The sequence below is a fragment of the Hypanus sabinus genome, chromosome 14 (assembly GCF_030144855.1).
Source record: "Hypanus sabinus isolate sHypSab1 chromosome 14, sHypSab1.hap1, whole genome shotgun sequence".
Lineage (NCBI taxonomy): Eukaryota > Metazoa > Chordata > Chondrichthyes > Myliobatiformes > Dasyatidae > Hypanus > Hypanus sabinus.
In genome coordinates, this window is record NC_082719.1 from 94,887,157 (window position 1) to 94,907,489 (window position 20,333).

General features: G+C 41.2%; 1 protein-coding gene across 1 annotated transcript in view; it reads left to right on the forward strand.

The window, feature by feature from the left end:
* cplx4a (complexin 4a) overlaps positions 1 to 20,333 on the forward strand; it is a 33,348-nt gene that overhangs the window by 3,918 nt on the left and 9,097 nt on the right. The window contains exon 2 of the mRNA XM_059988619.1: positions 19,671 to 19,758. Within this exon, the coding sequence (XP_059844602.1) occupies positions 19,671 to 19,758 (88 nt within the window). The remainder of the gene's footprint in view (positions 1 to 19,670; positions 19,759 to 20,333) is intronic.

Here is a 20,333-nt window from a genome sequence, read left to right on the forward strand (position 1 = left end):
TTATCTGGAGACAAAACAAGTGAGATAGCCAAAGTCTGCAGAAGAACTGTGGCAAGTTATCCAAGATACTTGTTACAACCTACTAGTTAATTTTTTTACAAAACTACAGGACAGTGCAGCTAAGAAAATTGATGAGTTTTAAAGGCAAAGGGGGGGGGGGGGTCACACCAAATATTGATTCAATTTAGTTTTTTACTGTTTAATGTACTTTATAATGCATTTTTTTATATTCAGAAATATTTCATCTCATTATTTTTGAAAGCATCTTTGCCTTAAAGAATTTTTTTTCCACATGTTTAAGACTTTTGCACAGTACTGTAGATAGGGTTAATGCAAGCAAGCTTTTTCCACCAAACTTGGGTGAGGCTAGAGCCGATGTCACAGGTTAAGGGTGAAAGGTGAAATGTTTAAGGGGAACACGAGGAAGAACTTCTTCACTCAGAGGGTGGTGAGAATGTGGAATGAGATTCCAGCAAAAGTCCTAGAGTCATAGTCACATAAAAGTACAGCACAGAAATTGGCCCTGTTTCTGGACCTGTATCCCAAGATCCCTTCGTTTTACAGCACTCCTCAGTGCCCTATCATTCACTGTGTAAGATCTACCCTGGTTAGCCCAGCCAAAGTGCACACTTTGCACTTGTCAACATTAAATTGCATCTGACATCTTTCTGACCATTATTGTAGCTGTAGACTCTGATAGGCTTCCTCGCTGTCCACTGCACCCGCAACCTTTTGTGTCATCTGCAAACTTCCTGTTAACCATATTATCATCCAGATCATTGATACGGATGACAAACAATAACGGACCCAACACTGATCCCTGTTGTACTTCATTAGTCATAGATCTCCTGTCAGAAAGGCAACCCTCTACTACCACTTTTCCCACAAAGCCAATATCTAATCTAGTTTACTATTTCATCTGAATGCCGAGTCACTGAACATTTTTGATTAACCTTCCATGCGGGACCTTGTTAAATGCCTTGCTGAAGTCCATATAGACAACATCCACTGTAGACAGCATCAACTTTCCTAGTAACTTCCTCAAAAACTTTATAAGATTGGTTAGACATGACCGACCACACATGAAGCCATGTTGTCAATCCCTAATTAGTCCATGTCTATCCAAATGCTCATATACCCGGTTCCTTAGAACACTTTCCAGTAACGTTCCCACTCCTGATGTCAGGCTCACCAGCCTATCATTTCCCGGCTTATGTTTAGCCCCTTTCTTAAATGGCAGCACAACATTAGCTATCCCCCCATCCTCCAGTACATTGCCTGTTGCTAAGGATGATTTGAATATTTCTGCTAGGGTCTCTGCATTTTCTGTACTTGTCTCCCAGAGGGTCTGAGGGAACAGCTTGTCGGGTCCTGAGGATTTATCCACCCTAATTTGCCTCAGGGCAGTGAATTACTCCTCCTCTGTAATCTTTAGGGAGTTCATGAAGTCAATGCTGCTTCATCTTACTTCTATAGACTCTGTCTGTCTGTCTCCTGAACGAATACAGAAGCAAAAAAAAATCTGTTTAAGAACTCCCCCATCTCTTTTGGCTCCTTGCATGGATTACCATTCTGATGTTCTGCAGCTTCATTCAATCCTATGTAATAGCCCCCCACCCCCATACCGCACAGTGATGCAGCCAGTTTGAATGGTCTCTAAGATACATCTGTAAAAATTTGTGAATGTCTTTGGTGACATTTTGAATAATGAAGGATTTGACAAAGCCAAATCATGCCCAGCAAATCTCCATAATCTGTGGTGAAAATTACTAATCAAAACATTGAGAAAAACTACCCTTCACTTCTTCCAGACCATTCCTTCAAATGTTTGATATCGACCTTCTCCAAGGATCGCGTAGTGGAGAGGTTTGTGAGTTCCTGAGATCCTGGGAGTGATTCTGTCTGGATTTCAGCTATCTGATGCTTAGCTCCTGGTAGGTCACCCATGGTGCAAAGGTCAAGGTGTAGGGTTCAGACAAAGAGCGAGCCAACCAGGATGTCAACAGTGGAGCTGTTGGAAGATGATGACATATCAGAACAGCAGTGAAGGTGAAGGAAGGCTGCAGTAATGAAGGGTCCCTAGTAATGTTGTGCTCCATGCCACTGGACTCTGACCCCGATTTCTCAATGACTGTATGGTGGCTGCCCGTCATTCTGCCTCCCCACATTAAACAATGTGACGCACAGGCCTTCTCCATTAAGGAAATCCATCCTCTTCTATGTACAAAAGAGGACAGATTCAATGCCTTTCTCTAAAAATGAAGAACTTCCTTAGTGTTCAGATATCTGCTCATGCCTCTGGTTCAGTATGATTTCAATCCCCAAACTGTAGGCCACATTTTGTTTAATTTATTGATCTTTTAAATGGAAAATGATGTATCTTAAAATTGCTGTAGCAGTGTAGCAAAATGTAGTTCAATTTCTGAATGGTTCGATCAGACTAAGTAAATTTGAATTATGTTTTCCTTTGGCCTTAAACATCAATCCCTTCTGTTAGAGCTTTTTGATGAATTAATCTTTCTAAAAAGACGCATTAAAATCAGCCTTCTATTTTTTAAAAAAATCCAGTAGTTGATTTCTGTGGCATTTTGCATTTTGAGGAAATGGTCTGTAATCTGTCCTCAGTGTGGGTATTATGTTCAGGAAATCAACGTCCAGATTGCAAAAGTGAACTCAGGGACACAATCACATAGATGTACATTCACACACACAAAATATCTTGGATTCATATATAGACAATAAATAACGAGTTCAATAGATTAATAATGAAGTTGACCTCAGAATAAAATTGGAAGGGTTTACGTATGAGGAGTGTTTTATATACTGTAGTTTTAAAGAGTGGCCGGGGGAGGGGGAAGGGGGTGGAATCTCATTGCACACCTACTGGATATTGAAAGCTAAGATCGGGTGCTCTCAACCTGAGGTCCATGGACCCCTTGTGTCACAGATGCCTGTACAGGACTAGTCATTGGGCATATTTAAAGCAAAAGTTGATGTGTACTTAATTAGTAAGAGCATCAAAGTTATGGGGAAAGGCTGAGAGTGTAGTTAAGAGGGAAAATAAATAAACCAATGTCAATTAGCAGAGCAGACTCGATGGGCCAGGTGGGAAAATTCTGCTCCTATGTCTTATGGTCTAAATTAATTGGAAATAATTAAAAACAGCAGCTTTTGTTGTTGAATTTTATAGGTCATCATGAGCTTTGTAACTTATAGTTCATTGCATCATATGAATGTATGTTGGAGCCCGATGCTTTTGTGATCCAGAGGTTCTCTGCATGTCAAGTGTTTCAAGACGTCTCTTTGTACACTAACTGAATCTCGGACTTCCTGACAGAAAGGCCACAGTTATTCCATGTTAACAGAAACATCTCTAGCTCCATCACACTGAGCACCAGTGCCCCCTAGGGCTGAGTGCTTAGCCTTCTTCTGTCCTTGCTGCTGACATATCGTTGTATTACAAGATCCAGTTCAAACCCAATCATCAAGTTCAAAGATGACACTCCAATGGTTGGCCTCATCAACAATGACAACTAGATGGTGTAGAGAGGAGGTAGAGGGGCTGGTAGAATGGTGCAAGCACAACAACTTGAGTCTTAACATCCACAAGACCAAGGAGGTGATATTGGACTTCAGGACAGTGCAGACTGACCATTCCTCACTGCACAGAGAGGAGAGAGTTAAAAGCACCAAATTCCTAGGAGTGCACATAACGGACAATCTCAATACCACCTCTTTGGTCAAGAAAGCACAGCAGTGTCTGCACTTCCGGAGCAGATTGCAGTGAGTGAGGCTTCTCCCCCACCCGCCGTTTTAACCAATTTTTACAGGAGCACCATCGAGAGTCCTGACCAGCTGCACCACCACCTGGTTCTAGAATTGCGAGGCATCAGGTCACATGTCCCTACAATGGATTACAGGACTGCTGAGAGGATCATTGGGGTCTCTCTTCTGCCCATAAGGATAAAGAATGAGATTAACTTTATTTGTCACAAGTACATTGTTTGCATCAAATCAAATCAGCAAGGGTTGTTCTGAGAGCAGCCTGCAAGAACTTCCATGCTTTCAGAGCCAACATAGCTCCTTTATGTTTTAGATGGAAGGGCTGAATGTCTTTCCACAAATGCTGCCTGACCCGTTGAGTGTTTCCAGTACTTTCGGTCTTTACTTCAGATCTTCAGCATCTGTTTTTTTTAGTATTTTCATATAAACTCTATCTTTTAAGGAATATCAATCAATCAAGCCCAAAGCATAGCTGTGTGAAAAGGAAATGTCACAGTGGCCAGGAAAGCAATAATAAAATAATTATGTTATTAGAAACCAGAGGGTTCCTGAAATTTAGGTAATCTGCCTATTTTCACAATGATCAGACATGTTGTACACATGCCAGATTGTCATACAGCCAAACGGATCCTCTGTTGCCAGTTCACCCACACTCATGGTGGTCAGCGATATGTACAGAAAGCATACTTCAGGAAAAACCATAAGACCATAAGACATAGGAGCAGAATTAGGCCATTTGGCCCATTGTGTCTGCTCCACAATTCCATCATGGGTGATTTATTATCCCAATGAACCCCATTCTCCTGCCTTCTCTCTGTAACCTTTGATCCCCTTACTATTGAAGAACCTATCGATCTCTGCTTTACCCAATGACTTGGCCTCCACAGCCACCTGTGGCAAAAAATTCATCCTCATCTCTGTTCTAAAGGGAGATTCTTCTACTCTGAGGCTGTCCACTCTGATCCTAGACATTCCCACTGTTGGAAATATCCTCCTCATATCCACTCTACCTTTCAATATTCAGTAAGTTTCAGTGAGATTCCCCTTCATTCTTCTAAGCTACAGTGAGTACAGGCCCAGAGCCATCAAATGCTCTTCTTACATTAACCCTTTCATTCCTGGTATCATTCTTGTGAACCTCCTCTAGACCATCTCCACATATAGACATCACAAGAGGAGAGCCACAAGCCATTCCTCAGCCTCAGTGGCATCACATTCTCCATCTGCCAATAGCCTGGGTTGAAGAGAAAGGCTTTGCCCTTGAAGTGGAAAAGGGGAAAGCAAGATACCAAAGAGAAAGCAGTCCCTCCTAGCTGATAGCTGACCAGCAAGGAAATGTTCATATGTTCTGTGGAAAGGTTTCCGAATGATTGGTATTGGAATTGGAGTTGGTTTATTATTGTCACATGTACCAAGACACAGTGAAAAGTTTGTCTGGCTGGCATACTGTTCATACAGATCAAATGCATTGAGCTAGAATAAGGTAAACGATAACAATGCAGAATAAAGTGTAACCACTTGCGAAAGAGTGCAGAGGAGGTAGAGGATGAAGTCCAAGGTCATAATGAGGTCGATTATGAGTGTCCACCTTACCGTATGAGGTCCAATCAAAAGTCTGATAACAGTGGGAAAGAAGTTATCTTTCAGCCTGAGATATGTGCTTTTTGTACCCTTCTGCCCGATGGGAGAGGGGAAAAGAGAGAATGACCAGGGTGGGTGTCCTTAAATCAAGATACCAATGTAAATTTGTGGTTAAAATAATCTTTGAATGAAGAAATCACTTGCAAAAATGATTTTGAATGGTTCTTTTCAAGGACCTTCAGATATCATGACTGATCTATTCAAATAATCCTAGCAATATATCATGACAACAATAAAAACACCTTTCTGTGTGCAATTCAAAGTTCAAAGTGTATATATGTTACCATAAGCAACCCTTTTCTTGTGGGTATACTCAACATATCTACGGGGATGGGTGAGTCCTGGGCTGGACATCCTGCTCACTTAAGGAAGGTGAAACGTCTCCCATGGCCCCTTCTTTCAAGGTGTAGTGATAGCTGCCGGACCACTGTTTGGCTGGCCATGCAGGAAGTCACTTACATATGGCCTCTCCTACACTACAACGCCATCAACAGCCACCACCCTGTTCTTACTGAGTTTGCTATGTGTCCAGCGGTATAACTGGGTGGGCAGGCTGGGCTCATCAGCCTCAGCAGACAGCCATCTGAGGAGAAGGACAACTCCGATTCCAAACCAGGGTAGATGGGAATTGTTGGCCTTGCCAGGCAGTCCGTCTTGGAGAAGGAAAACTCTGATACGCAACTTACAACCTTTCGGTCACAGCTGTCGTCACAGCTCACTGTACCATTGTGGAACAGATGAAGCCACTTTGTTGCTCCAGCAGCTCTGCTGGCCAGGCCACGTGTCTCACATGGACAACTCCAGGTTACCAAAAGCAGTACTCTACGGAGAGCGCTCTTGGGACAAGAGGAATCGTGGTACCCCGTGGACGAGGTACAGAGACCAACTTAAGCATCAGATCTCCCAGGCAAATATCCAGTGGCAGCAGCTGGCTTGTGACAGACTGCTGAAGAACGCTGATCCATGGAGCAGCCAAGTATTTTGAGGAATCCAGAGGAGTGACTGCTATAGAGAAAAGGAGACACAGGAAGGACAAAGTGCCGGCATCCCAGCTGTCTCTGTGTCCCTACCGCACACGAGACTGCAGATCCAGAATTGGCCTCTACAGTCACCAACGATTGTGCCATCGCTCCTGAGGACTCTTCTTCCCTCCTGATCTTCGCAAGGGAAGAACAGCCATCATCACTCAACAAATCCATAGAATAATAACTATAACAGAATCAATGAAAGACTGCCCAACTAGGGCATTCAATCAGAGTGCAGGAGAAAACAAACTGTGCAAATAATAACAAATAACTAAACAATAATAATAAATAATTAAGCAATAAATATCAAGAACATGAGATGGGGGGGGGGGGGTCCTAGAAAATGAGTCCATTGATTGTGGGAACAGTTCAATGATGGGGCAAGTGAAGCTGAGTGAAGTTATCCTCTCTGGATTGAGACCCTGATTGTTGTGGGGTAATAATTGTTCCTGAACCTAGTGGTGTGGCTCCTGGGACTTCTGCAGCTTTGCAGGAACAGGAAGAGAACCTGTCTTTTTTAGTTTGATCAGAATCAGAATTGGGTTTAATATCACCGTCATATATCGCAAAATTTGTTAACTTTATGACAGCAGTACAATGAAATACATGAATAGATAAATATAAGAAAAACTGAATTACAGTAACTATATATATGTCTATTAAATAGTTAAGTTAAAATAAGTAGTGCTAAAAGTAAAATAAAAAAAGTATTGAGGTAGTGTTCATGGGTTCAATGTCCATTTAGGAATCAGTTGGCAGAGGGGAAGAATCACTGAGTTTGTTCCTTCAGGCTTTCATAGCTCCTTCCCAATGGTAACAATGAGAAGAGGGAATGCCCTGGGTGGTGGGGGTCCTTAGTGATGGACACCACCTTCCTAAGACACCAATTCCTTGAAGATGTCTTGGATGCTATGGAGGCTACTGCCCATGATAGAGCTGACTAATTTGACAAGTTTCTGCAACCTATTTCAATATTGTACAGCAGCGCGCCACCCTCTCCCCCCCCCCCAATACCAGATAGTGATGCAGCCAGTCAGAATGGTCTCCAAGATACATTTGTAGAAGTCTGCAAGTGTTTTAGTTGACAAAGCAAATCTCCCCAAACTCCTAATGAAATACAGCCACTGTCCTGCAAGGATCACCCTTTGTTAAAACATACAGTATAGTGCAAAAATCTGAGGCACATGTTAACAAAATCATAAAGCAAAATGAAATCAAGAGTTTCTAAATATCAAAAGAATTATAAAGAGCAGTAAACAGTAAAAAACGAAATTGAATCAATATTTGGTGTGTTCACCCTTTGCATCTGCATCAATTCTCTTAGGTACGCTGTTGTGCAGTTTTATAAGAAAATCGGCTGGTAGATTGTTTCAAGCATCTTGGAGAAGTTGTCACAATTCATGCAGGCTTTGGCTATCTTGCTTGTTTCTGTCTCTCCAGGTAAAAAGTTGATGAAGACTTTGATGATGACTCAGACAACTTTGATGATGTTGAGATCAGGGCTGTCTGGAGGCAATAATATCTGAAACCATATAAAAATCTAGTGTGCCTAAGGCTTTTACAAAGTACTGTACAGTCACAGCACATATACTGTAGATACAATAGTACAAACAATCACAATAATCTATTAGCACAAGTCCCTGAGTGGCATGGCCTGAAGCTTGATGTTGCATGGCGCATTGTCCTGGAGCCACTTTTCTGCAAGAACAAGCACACAGCAGTTCCTCATCTCCCACAGCCAGAGGCGAAAGCAATCCAGCTTGTTTTCCAGGAGCGAACACTGGAGGGCAGCACCAATGGGAGGAACCAGCCCCCAACCCAGCACAGATTCCAACGTGTCTGCCATTCTCTCCCAAACTGCTCCAGCCCCTCAACATGCAGTTTGGCAGGATTATGCAGCAACAAACCTCAAATGATATGGTTCTATTTATTTATTTAGAGATTCAGTGCAGAACAGACCATTCATTAGCCTAATCACAGGACAGTTTACAATGGCCAATTAACCCACTAACCAGTATGTTTTTTGACTGTGGGAGGAAACGGGAGCACCCAGAGGAAAACCACACAGTCATGGGGAGAACATACAATCCTTACATTCGAAGTCGGAATAAACTCCAAACTCTGGAGCACCCTGAACTGTAATAGTGTTGGGCTAACTGCTAAGCTACTGTGAGGTTCTTACCCCACGACAGAGATCTGATCTCCACTTGGAGATTTTAACAGAAAAAAGGCTGTAGTCTCGTAGTGGTTACCGCGACGCTATTACAGCTCAGAACGTCAGAGTTCAGAGTTCAATCCCGGTATCCTTTGTAAAGAGTTTGTATATTCTCCCCATGGAACGTGTGGGTCTTCTCTGGATGCTCTGGCTTCCTCCCACAGTCCAAAGATATACTGGTCAAGTAGGTTAATTGGTCATTGTAAATGATCTGGTGATTGGGTTAGGGTTAAATCAGGAGGTGGGAGGGATTGCTGGGTGATGCAGCTTGAAGGGCCAAATGAGCCTATTCTACGCTGTATCTCAAAATAAACAAAATATAAAAATCTTTGCTGGCCCTGGAGTCGTTTGGAGAATGACTAAATTATAAATGGGAAAGAATATGTTCAGGAAGCAGATTGTTTTGAGGTAAAATAGGTTAACTGTGATTTATTTATAAAGTGCAAGGAAGTCTGAAGTTATAATGGTAGTGAAATTACAACACCCAAAGCAGAAAATTGATTAACTGTGGCATTATGAATTAGAGTTAAAATTAGCAGCCAGCAGGATTGCTTACAGTTTAAATACAGATTCCAATTAATATTTTACGAAATCAAAGACTGACATGGAATAGGCTGAGCTAGCCAGAAACAAAATAACTTTAAGCAGTTTACAAAAAGGATTAGTGATCTATTAAAGGAAAAGGAAATGGGATTTAAAACTATTTTATCAGCACTCTGCAAAACAAGGTAAATATAGAGGAAAATGGCAATTGTTTTGACCCAAAGCTGATATAACCAAATCTATGGTACTAATTTTTTTTCAGTTTGTCAAATACAAGTTAGTGATACAAGTTGCATACTCTCAGACACAGTGGAATTAACTTTCCAAGCCTCAGTGAAATAGTATGAGCAACATAACCACATTCCACTGGGGTTACTATGAAATCTTATCCTCTTTGAGTAGCTCCCCCACTCTTACTTAGAGAATCCCATAGAAATAGATATTAAGCTCTTCTACCAATTATGTTTTCAGCCTCTTTTCGCTCATAAATAGAAAAATAAAACATAAGACATAGACCACAGGTCCATAACCATAGGAGCAGAATTAGGCCATTTGGCCCATTGATTCTGCTCACCATTCCATCATGGCAGATTGATTATGCCCCTCAACCCCATTCTCATAGCTTCTCCCCATTACCTTTCACACCCTGATTAATCAAGAACCTATCAACCTCTGCTCTAAATATACCCCACGACTTGGCCTAAGAAGCCATCTGCAACAATTAATTCCACAGATTCACCACTCTCAAGCTAAAGAAATACTTCTCATCTCTCTTCTAAAGGGTGTCCTTCTATTCTGAGGCTATGACCTCTGGTCCCAGATTCTCCCACTATAGGGAGCATCCCCTTCACACCCACTCAACCTAGATAACAGTAAGGATAAAATCAAAATTCATCATGTTCTAACGAAGGCTCTTGGCCCAAAGCAATGACTCTTTATTCCTCTTCATAGATATTGCCCGAGCTGCTGAGTTTCTACAGCATTTTATACGTTATATTATCTCTGTCTCTCATAGTTTTGTAAGCTTCTATCAGCTAATATCTCTGATCTAGGCAACACCCTTCTGAATCCTTCAGCATCTCTCAAAAGCCTCCACACCTTACTTGTTATGTGTGACCGGAATAGTATATTCCAAATATGGCCTAGTCAAAGTTTAAATATAGTTGCGATATAACTCCCCAAATGTTATGCTCAGTACCCTAACCATTGAAAATAAGAATGCCATAACTCTTCATCAATACAATACATTCCTTTGGATACTACAAATGACTTGGACTGAACATACAACTTTTCTAAATGATAATTTTTGGATTATAGCTTTTTTTCTGAAAGTATGATTGCTCAGAAAATCTCTTTACAGTTTTGCTCTGATTGAAATTTGTTATTACACATATATTGAAACCTGTAGTGAAATGTATCATTTCTGTTGAAACAAACCAGTGATGATTGTGTTGGGTGGGCCTCGAGTGTGCCACAAGTCCGGTGCCCAAATCTTACCAATTCTAGCTCATACTGTACACCTTTGGAAAGTAAGAGGAAACCAGAATGCCCAGAGGAATGCAAGCAGTCGCAGGGAAAATTGTCGAACTCCTTACAGACAGCAGCAGGAATTGAACAGCGATCTTACAGCTGGGGCTGTAAAGCATCATGCTAACCGCTATGCTACCACTCTGTCTTCGGCTGACGGTCAGATGTCAAATTGCAGTACCGTTCTCTCATCAACCTGACAACTGCAAATTGATTCACAGACACCCGTCATCGAGGCCATGCTCTCTTCTCACTACCACCAACGTGCAGGTGGTACAGGACCCTTAGATCCCACACCACCAGGTTCAAGAGCAGTTATTACCCCACAACTGAACCAGTGTGGATATCTGCACTCACCTCAGCTCCACCTAACAACTCATTTTCAAGGATTCTACAGCTCATGCTCGCAATATTATAAATTGACTTTTTAAATGTACTATTTGCAAGATTTGTCCTCTTTTGCATATTTCATGTTTGTCAGTCTTTGTTATGTATGGTTCCTCCTAAATTCTATTGTATTTCTTTTATTCCCAGTGGACGCCTGCAAAAACTCTCAAGGTGTCATATGGTGACATATACATACGTTTTTACTTTGATATTAAATTTACTTTGAATGCTGGGCAGAAAAGAATATCTACAAAATCAAAAAACTGATGAGTCCTTTAAAAAGCCATGAGATTATTCTAGAATTAATATACTTAGCAGTGTTGGTTCATTTCTTTGGCTTCAGCCTTCAGACATTGAGTCCAGGTAAATTCGCTGTCATTAAGTGAGTATTTCAAGCCATGCTCTTAACAGATTGGTCCCTTTAATTTATACTCTGTCAAGTGGCACTTGCCTTTGTTGTCAGATAAAAATTGATTTATATTGAGTCCTTAACCAAATGAAATACTGAATTGCTCCTTTGATCAACAAGAAATAACCTTGAATTTCAAAGCTTTCAGTGTTAATGCTGAATTGCAAATGCTTATTTCTATCAATGGAATCATTGCCTTGGACTTTGAAAGGAAGGATTGCATTTCATATATTCTTCTCCTATGGTTTCTGCACATTTTATGTACTGTGTATCACTGCGGCTGCCATTTTTTGGATGGTTACTCTATGGGTCCCTCCATTCTTTCTAGTGGCAGTGTTTGGTATTTGTGCTGGCAGAGTCTGATTTCAGTTCAGTCCAGCTAAGTTCAAAGAATGTCTTTCATATATATTAAGTGGCCATGTTACTAGCTTCCTTCTGTACCTAGTGAGGTGGACACTCAGTGCTTGCTCCTGATCATCTGCTCCAGTAGCCCATCCACTTCAAGGTGTTTTGCATTCAGTGATGCTCTTCCACACACCACTGTTCTAACACATGGTTATTTGAGTTAATATTGTTTTCCTGTAGCTTAAATGCATCACTGGCAAATGTCGTGAAATTCGTTAACTTAGGTCTAATATCACTGGCATTTGTCATGACATTAAACCTAAGTTGGACAAGCTCCCATTACTGAAAAGTGCTCCTCATGGCACGCGCCTCAAATAGCCTCTGACAACCAAATCCAACTCCTGGCCTTCTCTTGTGGCTTAGCCTCTAAGCCCGGTAGAACTGTTTCTATGGACAGGAGAAGGGGCGAAGGCAGTTCCTGGAACCTTAAAACCAGTGCTTCGGGTAGATGGAGCTCGTCAGCCTGGGAAGGCTGAGAGAGGGAAAACTCTGATTTCAAACCTCCGCTGCCTTGCGGCTATACCCACTCATGGGAAAGGATTCGGGAGTAAACCCTGAGGACAAATCTGGAGCTGGAGTCCCTAAGGCAGTCCGACATTGCCTTCAACCTCGCTCTGGCAACTCCTGCGATGACACTGGTGCCAAACTGTATCGGCTCTTGCCCTTCCCTTGGACAACATCAGTGGCATGGAGAGGGGAGACTTGCTGCATGGGCAACTGCTGGTCTTCCATACAACCCTGCCCAGGCCTACGCTCTGGAGAAGACCTTCCAGGTGCAGATCCATGGTCTTGCGAGACTAACGAATGCACGTCGTGAAGTTTGTTAACTTAGCAGCACCAGTGCAATGCAATACATGATAATATAGAAATAAGTAAATCAATTACAGTAAGTATATATGTACATTAAATAGTTAAATTAAAAAATTGTGCAAAAACAGAAATAATATATAAAAGAAGTGAGGTAGTGTTCATTGGTTCTATGTCCATTTTGGAATCAAATGGCAGAGGGGAAGAAGCTGTTTCTGAATCGCTGAGTGTGTCCCTTCAGGCTTCTATACCTCCTTTCTGACAGTAACAATGAGAAGAGGACAAGTCCTGGGTGATGGGCGTCCTTAATAATGGACACTGAGGCACTCCGCTTTGAAGGTATCTTGGATACTACGGAGGCTAGTACTCAAGATGGAGCTGACTAATTTTACAACTTTCTGTACCTTCTTTCAGTCCTGTGCAGTAGCCCCTCCCATACCAGACAGTGATGCAGCCTTTTAGAATGTTCTCCACAGCACATCGAAAGATGTTTTCAAGTGTCTTAGGTGACAAGCCAAATCTCCTGAAACTCCTAGTGAAATATTGCCATTCTCTCCTGAAATCTCTTAATAAGAGGGTGTTTTTGCCTGAAGAACTGCTGCTCATGGGATGTTTTTTTTTAGTTTTCGGTCCATTATCTACAAACTCTAGAGACTGTTCATGCTCGAAAATGTTCTAGCCTCGAATAATGCAGCACTTGGGTCCAAACCATCCTCACCTAGGTCTCTCATCAGGAAATTCAAGAAAGTCACTAGACACTAGACACTAGACACTAGAATATTACAGCACAGTACAAGCCCTTCAGTTCTTGATGTTGTGCTGACCCATATATCCCTTTAAAAAAAGTACTAAACCCACGCTACCCCGTAACCCTTTATTTTTCTTTCATCCATGTGCCTGTCCAAGACGTTCTTAAATACCCCTAATGTTTTAGCCTCCACCACCATCCCTGGCAAGTCATTCCAGGCACTCACAACCCTCTGTGTAAAAAACTTACCCCTGGTGTCTCCCCAGACTTCCCTCCCTTAACTTTGTACATATGCCCTCTGGTGTTTGTTATTCATGCCCTGGGAAACAGGTACTGGCTATCCAGCCTATCTATGCCTCTCATAATCTTGTAGACCTCTATCAAGTCCCCTCTCATCCTTTTACACTCCAAAGAGAAAAGTCCCAGCTCTGCTAACCTTGCCTCATAAGACTTGTTTTCCAATCCAGGCAACATCCTGGTAAATCTCCTCTGCACCCTCTCCATAGCTTCCACATCCTTCCTATAATGAGGTGACCAGAAATGAACACAGTACTCTAAGTGTGGTCTCACCAGAGATTTGTAGAGTTGCAACATGACCTCTCTATTCTTGAACTCAATTCTCCCATCCTCCAATCCCCCATAACGTACTGGTTAGGCACAGGAGTACGCTCAGCCAGAGACTCATTCCACCGAGATGCAACACTGAGCGTCATAGGAAGTCATTCCTGCCTGTGGCCATCAAACTCTACAACTCCTCCCTCAGAGTGTCAGACACCCTGAGCTAATAGGCTGGTCCTGGACTAATTTCCACTTGGAATAATTCACTTATTATTATTTAATTATTTATGGTTTTATATTGCTATATTTCTACATTATTCTTGGTGCGACTGTAACAAAACCCTGTTTCCCTCAGGATCAATAAAGTATGTCTGTCTGTCTGTCTATTAGTGAAGCCTAGCATCCCATAGGCCTTCTTTACTATCCTATCAACCTTGAGGGATGTATGGATTTGAACCCCAAGGTCTGTCTGCTCATCCACACTCTTAAGTAACTGACCATTAATCCTGTACTCAGTCTTCTGTTTTGTCCATTCAAAATGCATCTCCTCACACTTATCCAGATTGAACTCCATCTGCCATTTTTCTGCCCAACTCTGCATCCTGTCTATATCCTCTTGTAACCTTCCACAAACTGCAGCTCCATCCACAACTCCTCCAACCTTCGTGTCATCCAAAAAAACTTACTCACCCATCCTTCCGCCTCTTCATCCAGGTCATTTATAAAAATCGTAAAGAGCAGGGGTCCCAGGACAGATCCTTGCAGCACTCCATTAGTCACCAACCTCCAGCAGAATACTTTCCTTCCACTACTACCCTCTGCCTCCTTTCTGTAAGCCAATTTTTTATCCAAACAGCCAAGGTTCCACTGATCCCATGCCTCATGACTTTCTGGATGAGTGTCTCATGGGGGGGGGGGGGGGGCTCATCAGGATATCACTTAGATTACTTTTCTTCCCCATTCTGATGTTTGGTCTGAACAACAACTGAACCTCTTGACCATCTTTGCATGCTTTTATGTAGACTTGGTCAAGAGAACATGAATGTAAACTCAGTATCCACTTCACTTGGTACAGAGATACTCAATAAAGTGGCTAATGAGTGTTTATGTAGGTTTCATATCCTGAAGACTGATTCTCATTTTAATTAATGCATAATTATGCTCTTCATAATTTCACAGCCCCTGAGTGATCCCTAACCATATCTAACCCCATGTCCTGTGATCTGACCCCTGGTACATATTTCACCATGCACACCCCCCCAACCAACCAGACAAAACAACCTGCTTGCATTCATCCTATCAGAGTTAGATACCATCAATCTAAACTATTGAATAAACACATCTCACCTGAATGTCTTCTCCTGCTGGTGACTCCATCATTAGTCGGCTCCATCACGGGCGCTAGACTCATTAGTAACCAAGACACTTTCAAGGAGCGGTGCTGTCCATCGTTAAGGACTCCCACCACCTAGGACATGTCCTCTTCTCATTGCAACCATCAGGAAGGAGGTTCAGAAAGCTGAAGGTACTCACTCAGTAATTCAGGAACAGCTTGTTCCCCTTTGCCATCGGACTCCTAAATGGACATTGAACCCAAGAACATTACCACAATATTTTTTTAAAATCTGTTTTTGCACTACTTACATAATTTAACTATTATGTATAATAAACTATTGTAATTCACAGTTTTTTTCCTGTATTTCCATGTATTGCAATGTTCAGCTGCCAAAAAGACAACAAATTTCATGACATATGCCAATGATATTAAACCTGGTTCTGATTCTGACCCAGCATTCCTAGAATCAGCCAAGTGAACATTTATTCCCCTTCCCTTTATGATAGTATATCCAGAGGACTCTCTGTTCCCAGGGCCAGACACAGTGATGGACATAAAGTGCTGGCCCATCATCAACTCAGTGGCAGATCAAAAACACCCTTTGATCTGCCCAAAACTTGTTGATCCGCCAGCACGTCGAGATATCAATTGCCAACTGGTACATTCCATGCTGCAGAAGGAAGCACTGAAGCATGGTATAGTCATTTCAAGGTGCCGGAGGGGAAGGATCAGAGTATGGGGTTCTTCAACTACTGGGCAGGGAGGGGCCAGGTTGGGTGAGGAAGCCCCTCAATTATTGTAGTGCTGTATCACCCCAGGGGCCACATGAGTGGCATGCTGTTGGTTTTAAGTCTTGTAATAAAATACTACTAACATATTGACTATGAATGTAAGGATGAAAAGGCATTGCGTGGTTTATTCTTGTATCTTTTTATTATTAATATAGTTTACAGGTACTTTGATATCAAAAAGTACCTGTAAACTATAACTACACAAGAATAATCCAGGTGCGACTCAATCTTCAAAGTTCAAAATACACTTATTTTCAAAGTATGTATAAAATATACAACACTGAGAATCATCTTCTTGCAGGCAGGCACAAAACAAACTCTAAATAGATGTCAAGGTCTTTGTGGGGTCCTTATCTAAATCACTGAAATATATTTTGAATAACAGTCCCTTGGATAAGGAAATCTGGACAATACATAACCTCAAACTTCTGACCCTCAGAAAAAAGACATTTAGCTCAAGTGCAGGATTAAGCATTCAGCTCCAGCTTTGCTAGCAATGTCCACATCCCCAGAACGAATTCAATTAATTCACAAGTCAATAGCTTTACTTCAAATCTGATAAGGTGAAATTGGTTTAATAAAGTTCAAAAGGATTGAAAACATGCAAAAGCTTCAGTCAATTAATTAAGTGAGATCTCAGAATAGCTGAGAAAACTAAATTAAAATAGAAGTTGAAATCTTTGAAACATCATAATCTATTTAGAATGGCAAATTGTAAGGAGTCTAATGCATTGGTTAGAAAGCACTTATTAGAAATTATGAGTAGGTGATGCACAATTCACCCCATGTGCTAATGGTGTGGCTTCATTATTTGGCTGTGAGTCAGACTTTCATAGAATGTAGAACATTACAGTACAGTACAGAGCTTTTAGCATATGATATTGTGCCAACCTTTTAACCTATGTGAATATCAATCTAACCCTTCCCTCCCACATAACCCTCCATTTTTCTATCATTCATGTGCTTATCTAGGATTCACGATTCACGAGGTTAATTCCTGGGATGTCTGGACTGTCTTACGCAGAGAGGTTAGAGAGACTGGGCTTGTACATGCTGGAATTAAGGAGATTGAGAGGGGATCCGATTGAAACATATAAGATTATTAAGGGATTGGACAAGATAGAGGCAGGAAGTATGTTCCAGATGCTGGGAGAGTCCAGTACCAGAGGGCATGGTTTGAGAATAAGGGGTAGGTCATTTAGGACAGAGTTAAGGAAAAACTTCTTCTCCCAGAGAGTTGTGGGGGTCTGGAATGCACTGCCTCAGAAGCTAGTAGAGGCCAATTCACTGGATGCTTTCAAGAAGGAACTAGATAGGTATCTTATGGATAAGGGAATCAAGGGATATGTGGACAAGACAGGAATTGGGTATTGAAGGGCCAAATGGTCCACTTCTGCACCTATTGTCTATTGTCTAAGAGCCGCTTGAATGTCCCTAATGTATCAACGTTTACCTTCACCCCTTGCAGGGCGTGGCAGTCACCCACCGTTCTCTGCGTAAGAAACCTACCCCTTATACTTCCTACCAATCACCTTAAAATTAAACCCCTTCAATATAGCCATTTCCACACTGAGATCAAGACTTTGGCTAGCCACTCGATCTAGCCTTATGATTTTGTACATCTTTGTCAAGTCACCTCTCATCCTCCTTCACTCCAAACGGAAAAGCCCTGGCTCACTCAATCTATTAACTTTCAATACGACAAAATAGGGATCAGATATTGAGAGCCTGATTTTGTACATAATAAGTTTGTAAAAGTAAGTACAACACAAAGCCTGGGTCAGACAGATCAGGAATTATTTTTGATTCAGTTCTTGTTTCGACGTGCTTAATGTGTGTATCAATGGCAATTCATTAATACAGCATTGATCTCTATATTGATCACTGGAAGTGAATTCTTTCCAGTCCTTTTCACTCAGGTAAATCCACCAAAACTTCTGTGTGTCAACTTTGTTTTTTAACAACTAGACCAGTTGTGTTTAAAGAGACACATGAGCACAAAACATCTCCGATTCCTGAAGTGAAAACTAAGGACTCTTCGTCCAGTTGCAATTTAATTACATTTAGACATAAATTTAGCCTCTGGGGAAGATTTGGCCCACATCTATTCCTGTTTCACAATCTAGTTCAAACATTTGCATCTTACAAATACGAATTTTGCATTTAATCTCTTAAATTTCCTTAAGAAGCACCTGAGTTGCAGAAAATGGTTGAATAGGTTAGGATATTATTCCCTGGAGCATAGGAGAATGAGGAGAAGTTTGATAGAGGCATACAAAATTATGAGGGGTATAGATAGAGTAATAGCAAATACGCTGTTTCAATTTAGGTTGAATGGGACTAGAACTAGAGGTCATGGGTTGTTAAGGGTGAAAAGTGAGATTTTTAAGTGGAATATGAGGGGGATCTTATTCACTCAGAAAGTGATCAGCCCTCCCCACCATTGAACACATCTACAAGGAGCACTGCCACAAGAAAGCAGTGCCCACATCATCCAGTCCATGCACTCTTCTTGCTGTTGCCATCAGGCAGGAGGTAGAGGAGCCTCAGGACCCATGCCACCAGGTTCAGGAAGTTTTTACCTTATGATCATTAAGCTCTTGTCCAAGACCAGCATAGATAACTTTACTCACCTCAACACTGGCAACCTCACTTTTAAGGACTGTGCAACTCATATTCTCATTACTTACTTATTTATTTGTATTTATATAAATTGCCTTCCTTTGTATATTGGCTGTTTGTCAGTCTTTCTCTGTGTGTCATTTTTCATTGATTCAATTGCATTTCTTTGTTCCGCTGTGAATGCATCGAAATGTTCCGACAACCTATGGGTTCACTTTCAAGGATTCTTCATCTCATGTACTTAATATGTATAGCCTATTTATTACTATTATTATGATGATGATGATGATGATGATGATTATTATTATTATTATTATTATTATTATTATTATTATTATTATTATTATATTTTTCCTTTTGCAGGTGCAGTTTGCTTTCTTTTGGACACTGGTTGAGTGCCCAACTTGGTGCAGGCTTTCATTCATTCGGTTATGGTTATTATTCTATTGTGGACTTATTGAATATGCCTCAAGAAAATGAATCTCAGGGTTATATATAGTGACATATATGTACTTTGATGATACATTTACATTGAACTTTGAATGCCCGCAAAAAAACAGAATCTCAGGTTTGTATCTGGTGACATCTAGGTACTTTGATAATACATTTACTTTGAGCTTCAAGAATTCAAATTTGGCAATGGGCTGTAAGTGACTAGGGAGAAGAAAAATGGGTTGTGACTATTTACCAAAGCTGAAGACAGTACTCCATTTTTAGCCTTTGTCTTTATCATGGTTCTTCTGCTGAAAACCTCTATAACCAACACCTACAAAGAACTAATAATCAAGGTCAGTTCAACACAGTTAGCAATCAAAGTATCTGTTAAGAGAGTCTTATTTGCTATTGAAAAGATATGTTCATTCTTGTTTTCAGAATGGAACGGGATGGTATCTTTGCGCAGAAGAAAGCAGAAAGAGCATCTCTCAGGGTCCACTTAAGGGAAAAGTACAGGCTTCCAAAGGTGAAACAGATATTTTTATTGGTGTCAGCTCAGAAAAGTTAAATGATTGTGACAAATCACTGATGCAATTATTTCAAAGAACTGTTTTCTAAGTACATTCATTGGCAACTTTATTAGATACCTTCTGTACCAAATCAAGTGGCCACTGTGTACGTTCATCGTCTTCTGCTGATATAGCCCATCCACGTCCTGGTTCAGTGTGTTTTGCATTTAGAGATGCTCTCCTGCAGCCCACTGTTGCAACATGTGGTTGTTTGAGTTCCTGTCACGTTCCTGACAGCTTAAGCCACTCTGACCATTCTCCTCTGACATCTCTCACTAACAAAGTGTTTCCACCCACAGATGCCTCAGTCATGGTATGTTTTAGATTTTTCACACCATTCTCTGTAAATTCTAGAGACTGTTGTGCATAGAAAATCCCAGGAAATCAGCAGTCTCTGAGATACTCAAACCACCCTATCTGGCACTAACAATCATTCCACAGTCACTTAGGTCACATTTCTTCCCCATTCTGATATTTGGTCTGAACTACAACTGAACCACTTGACAATTCTGCATACCTTTTATGCATTGAG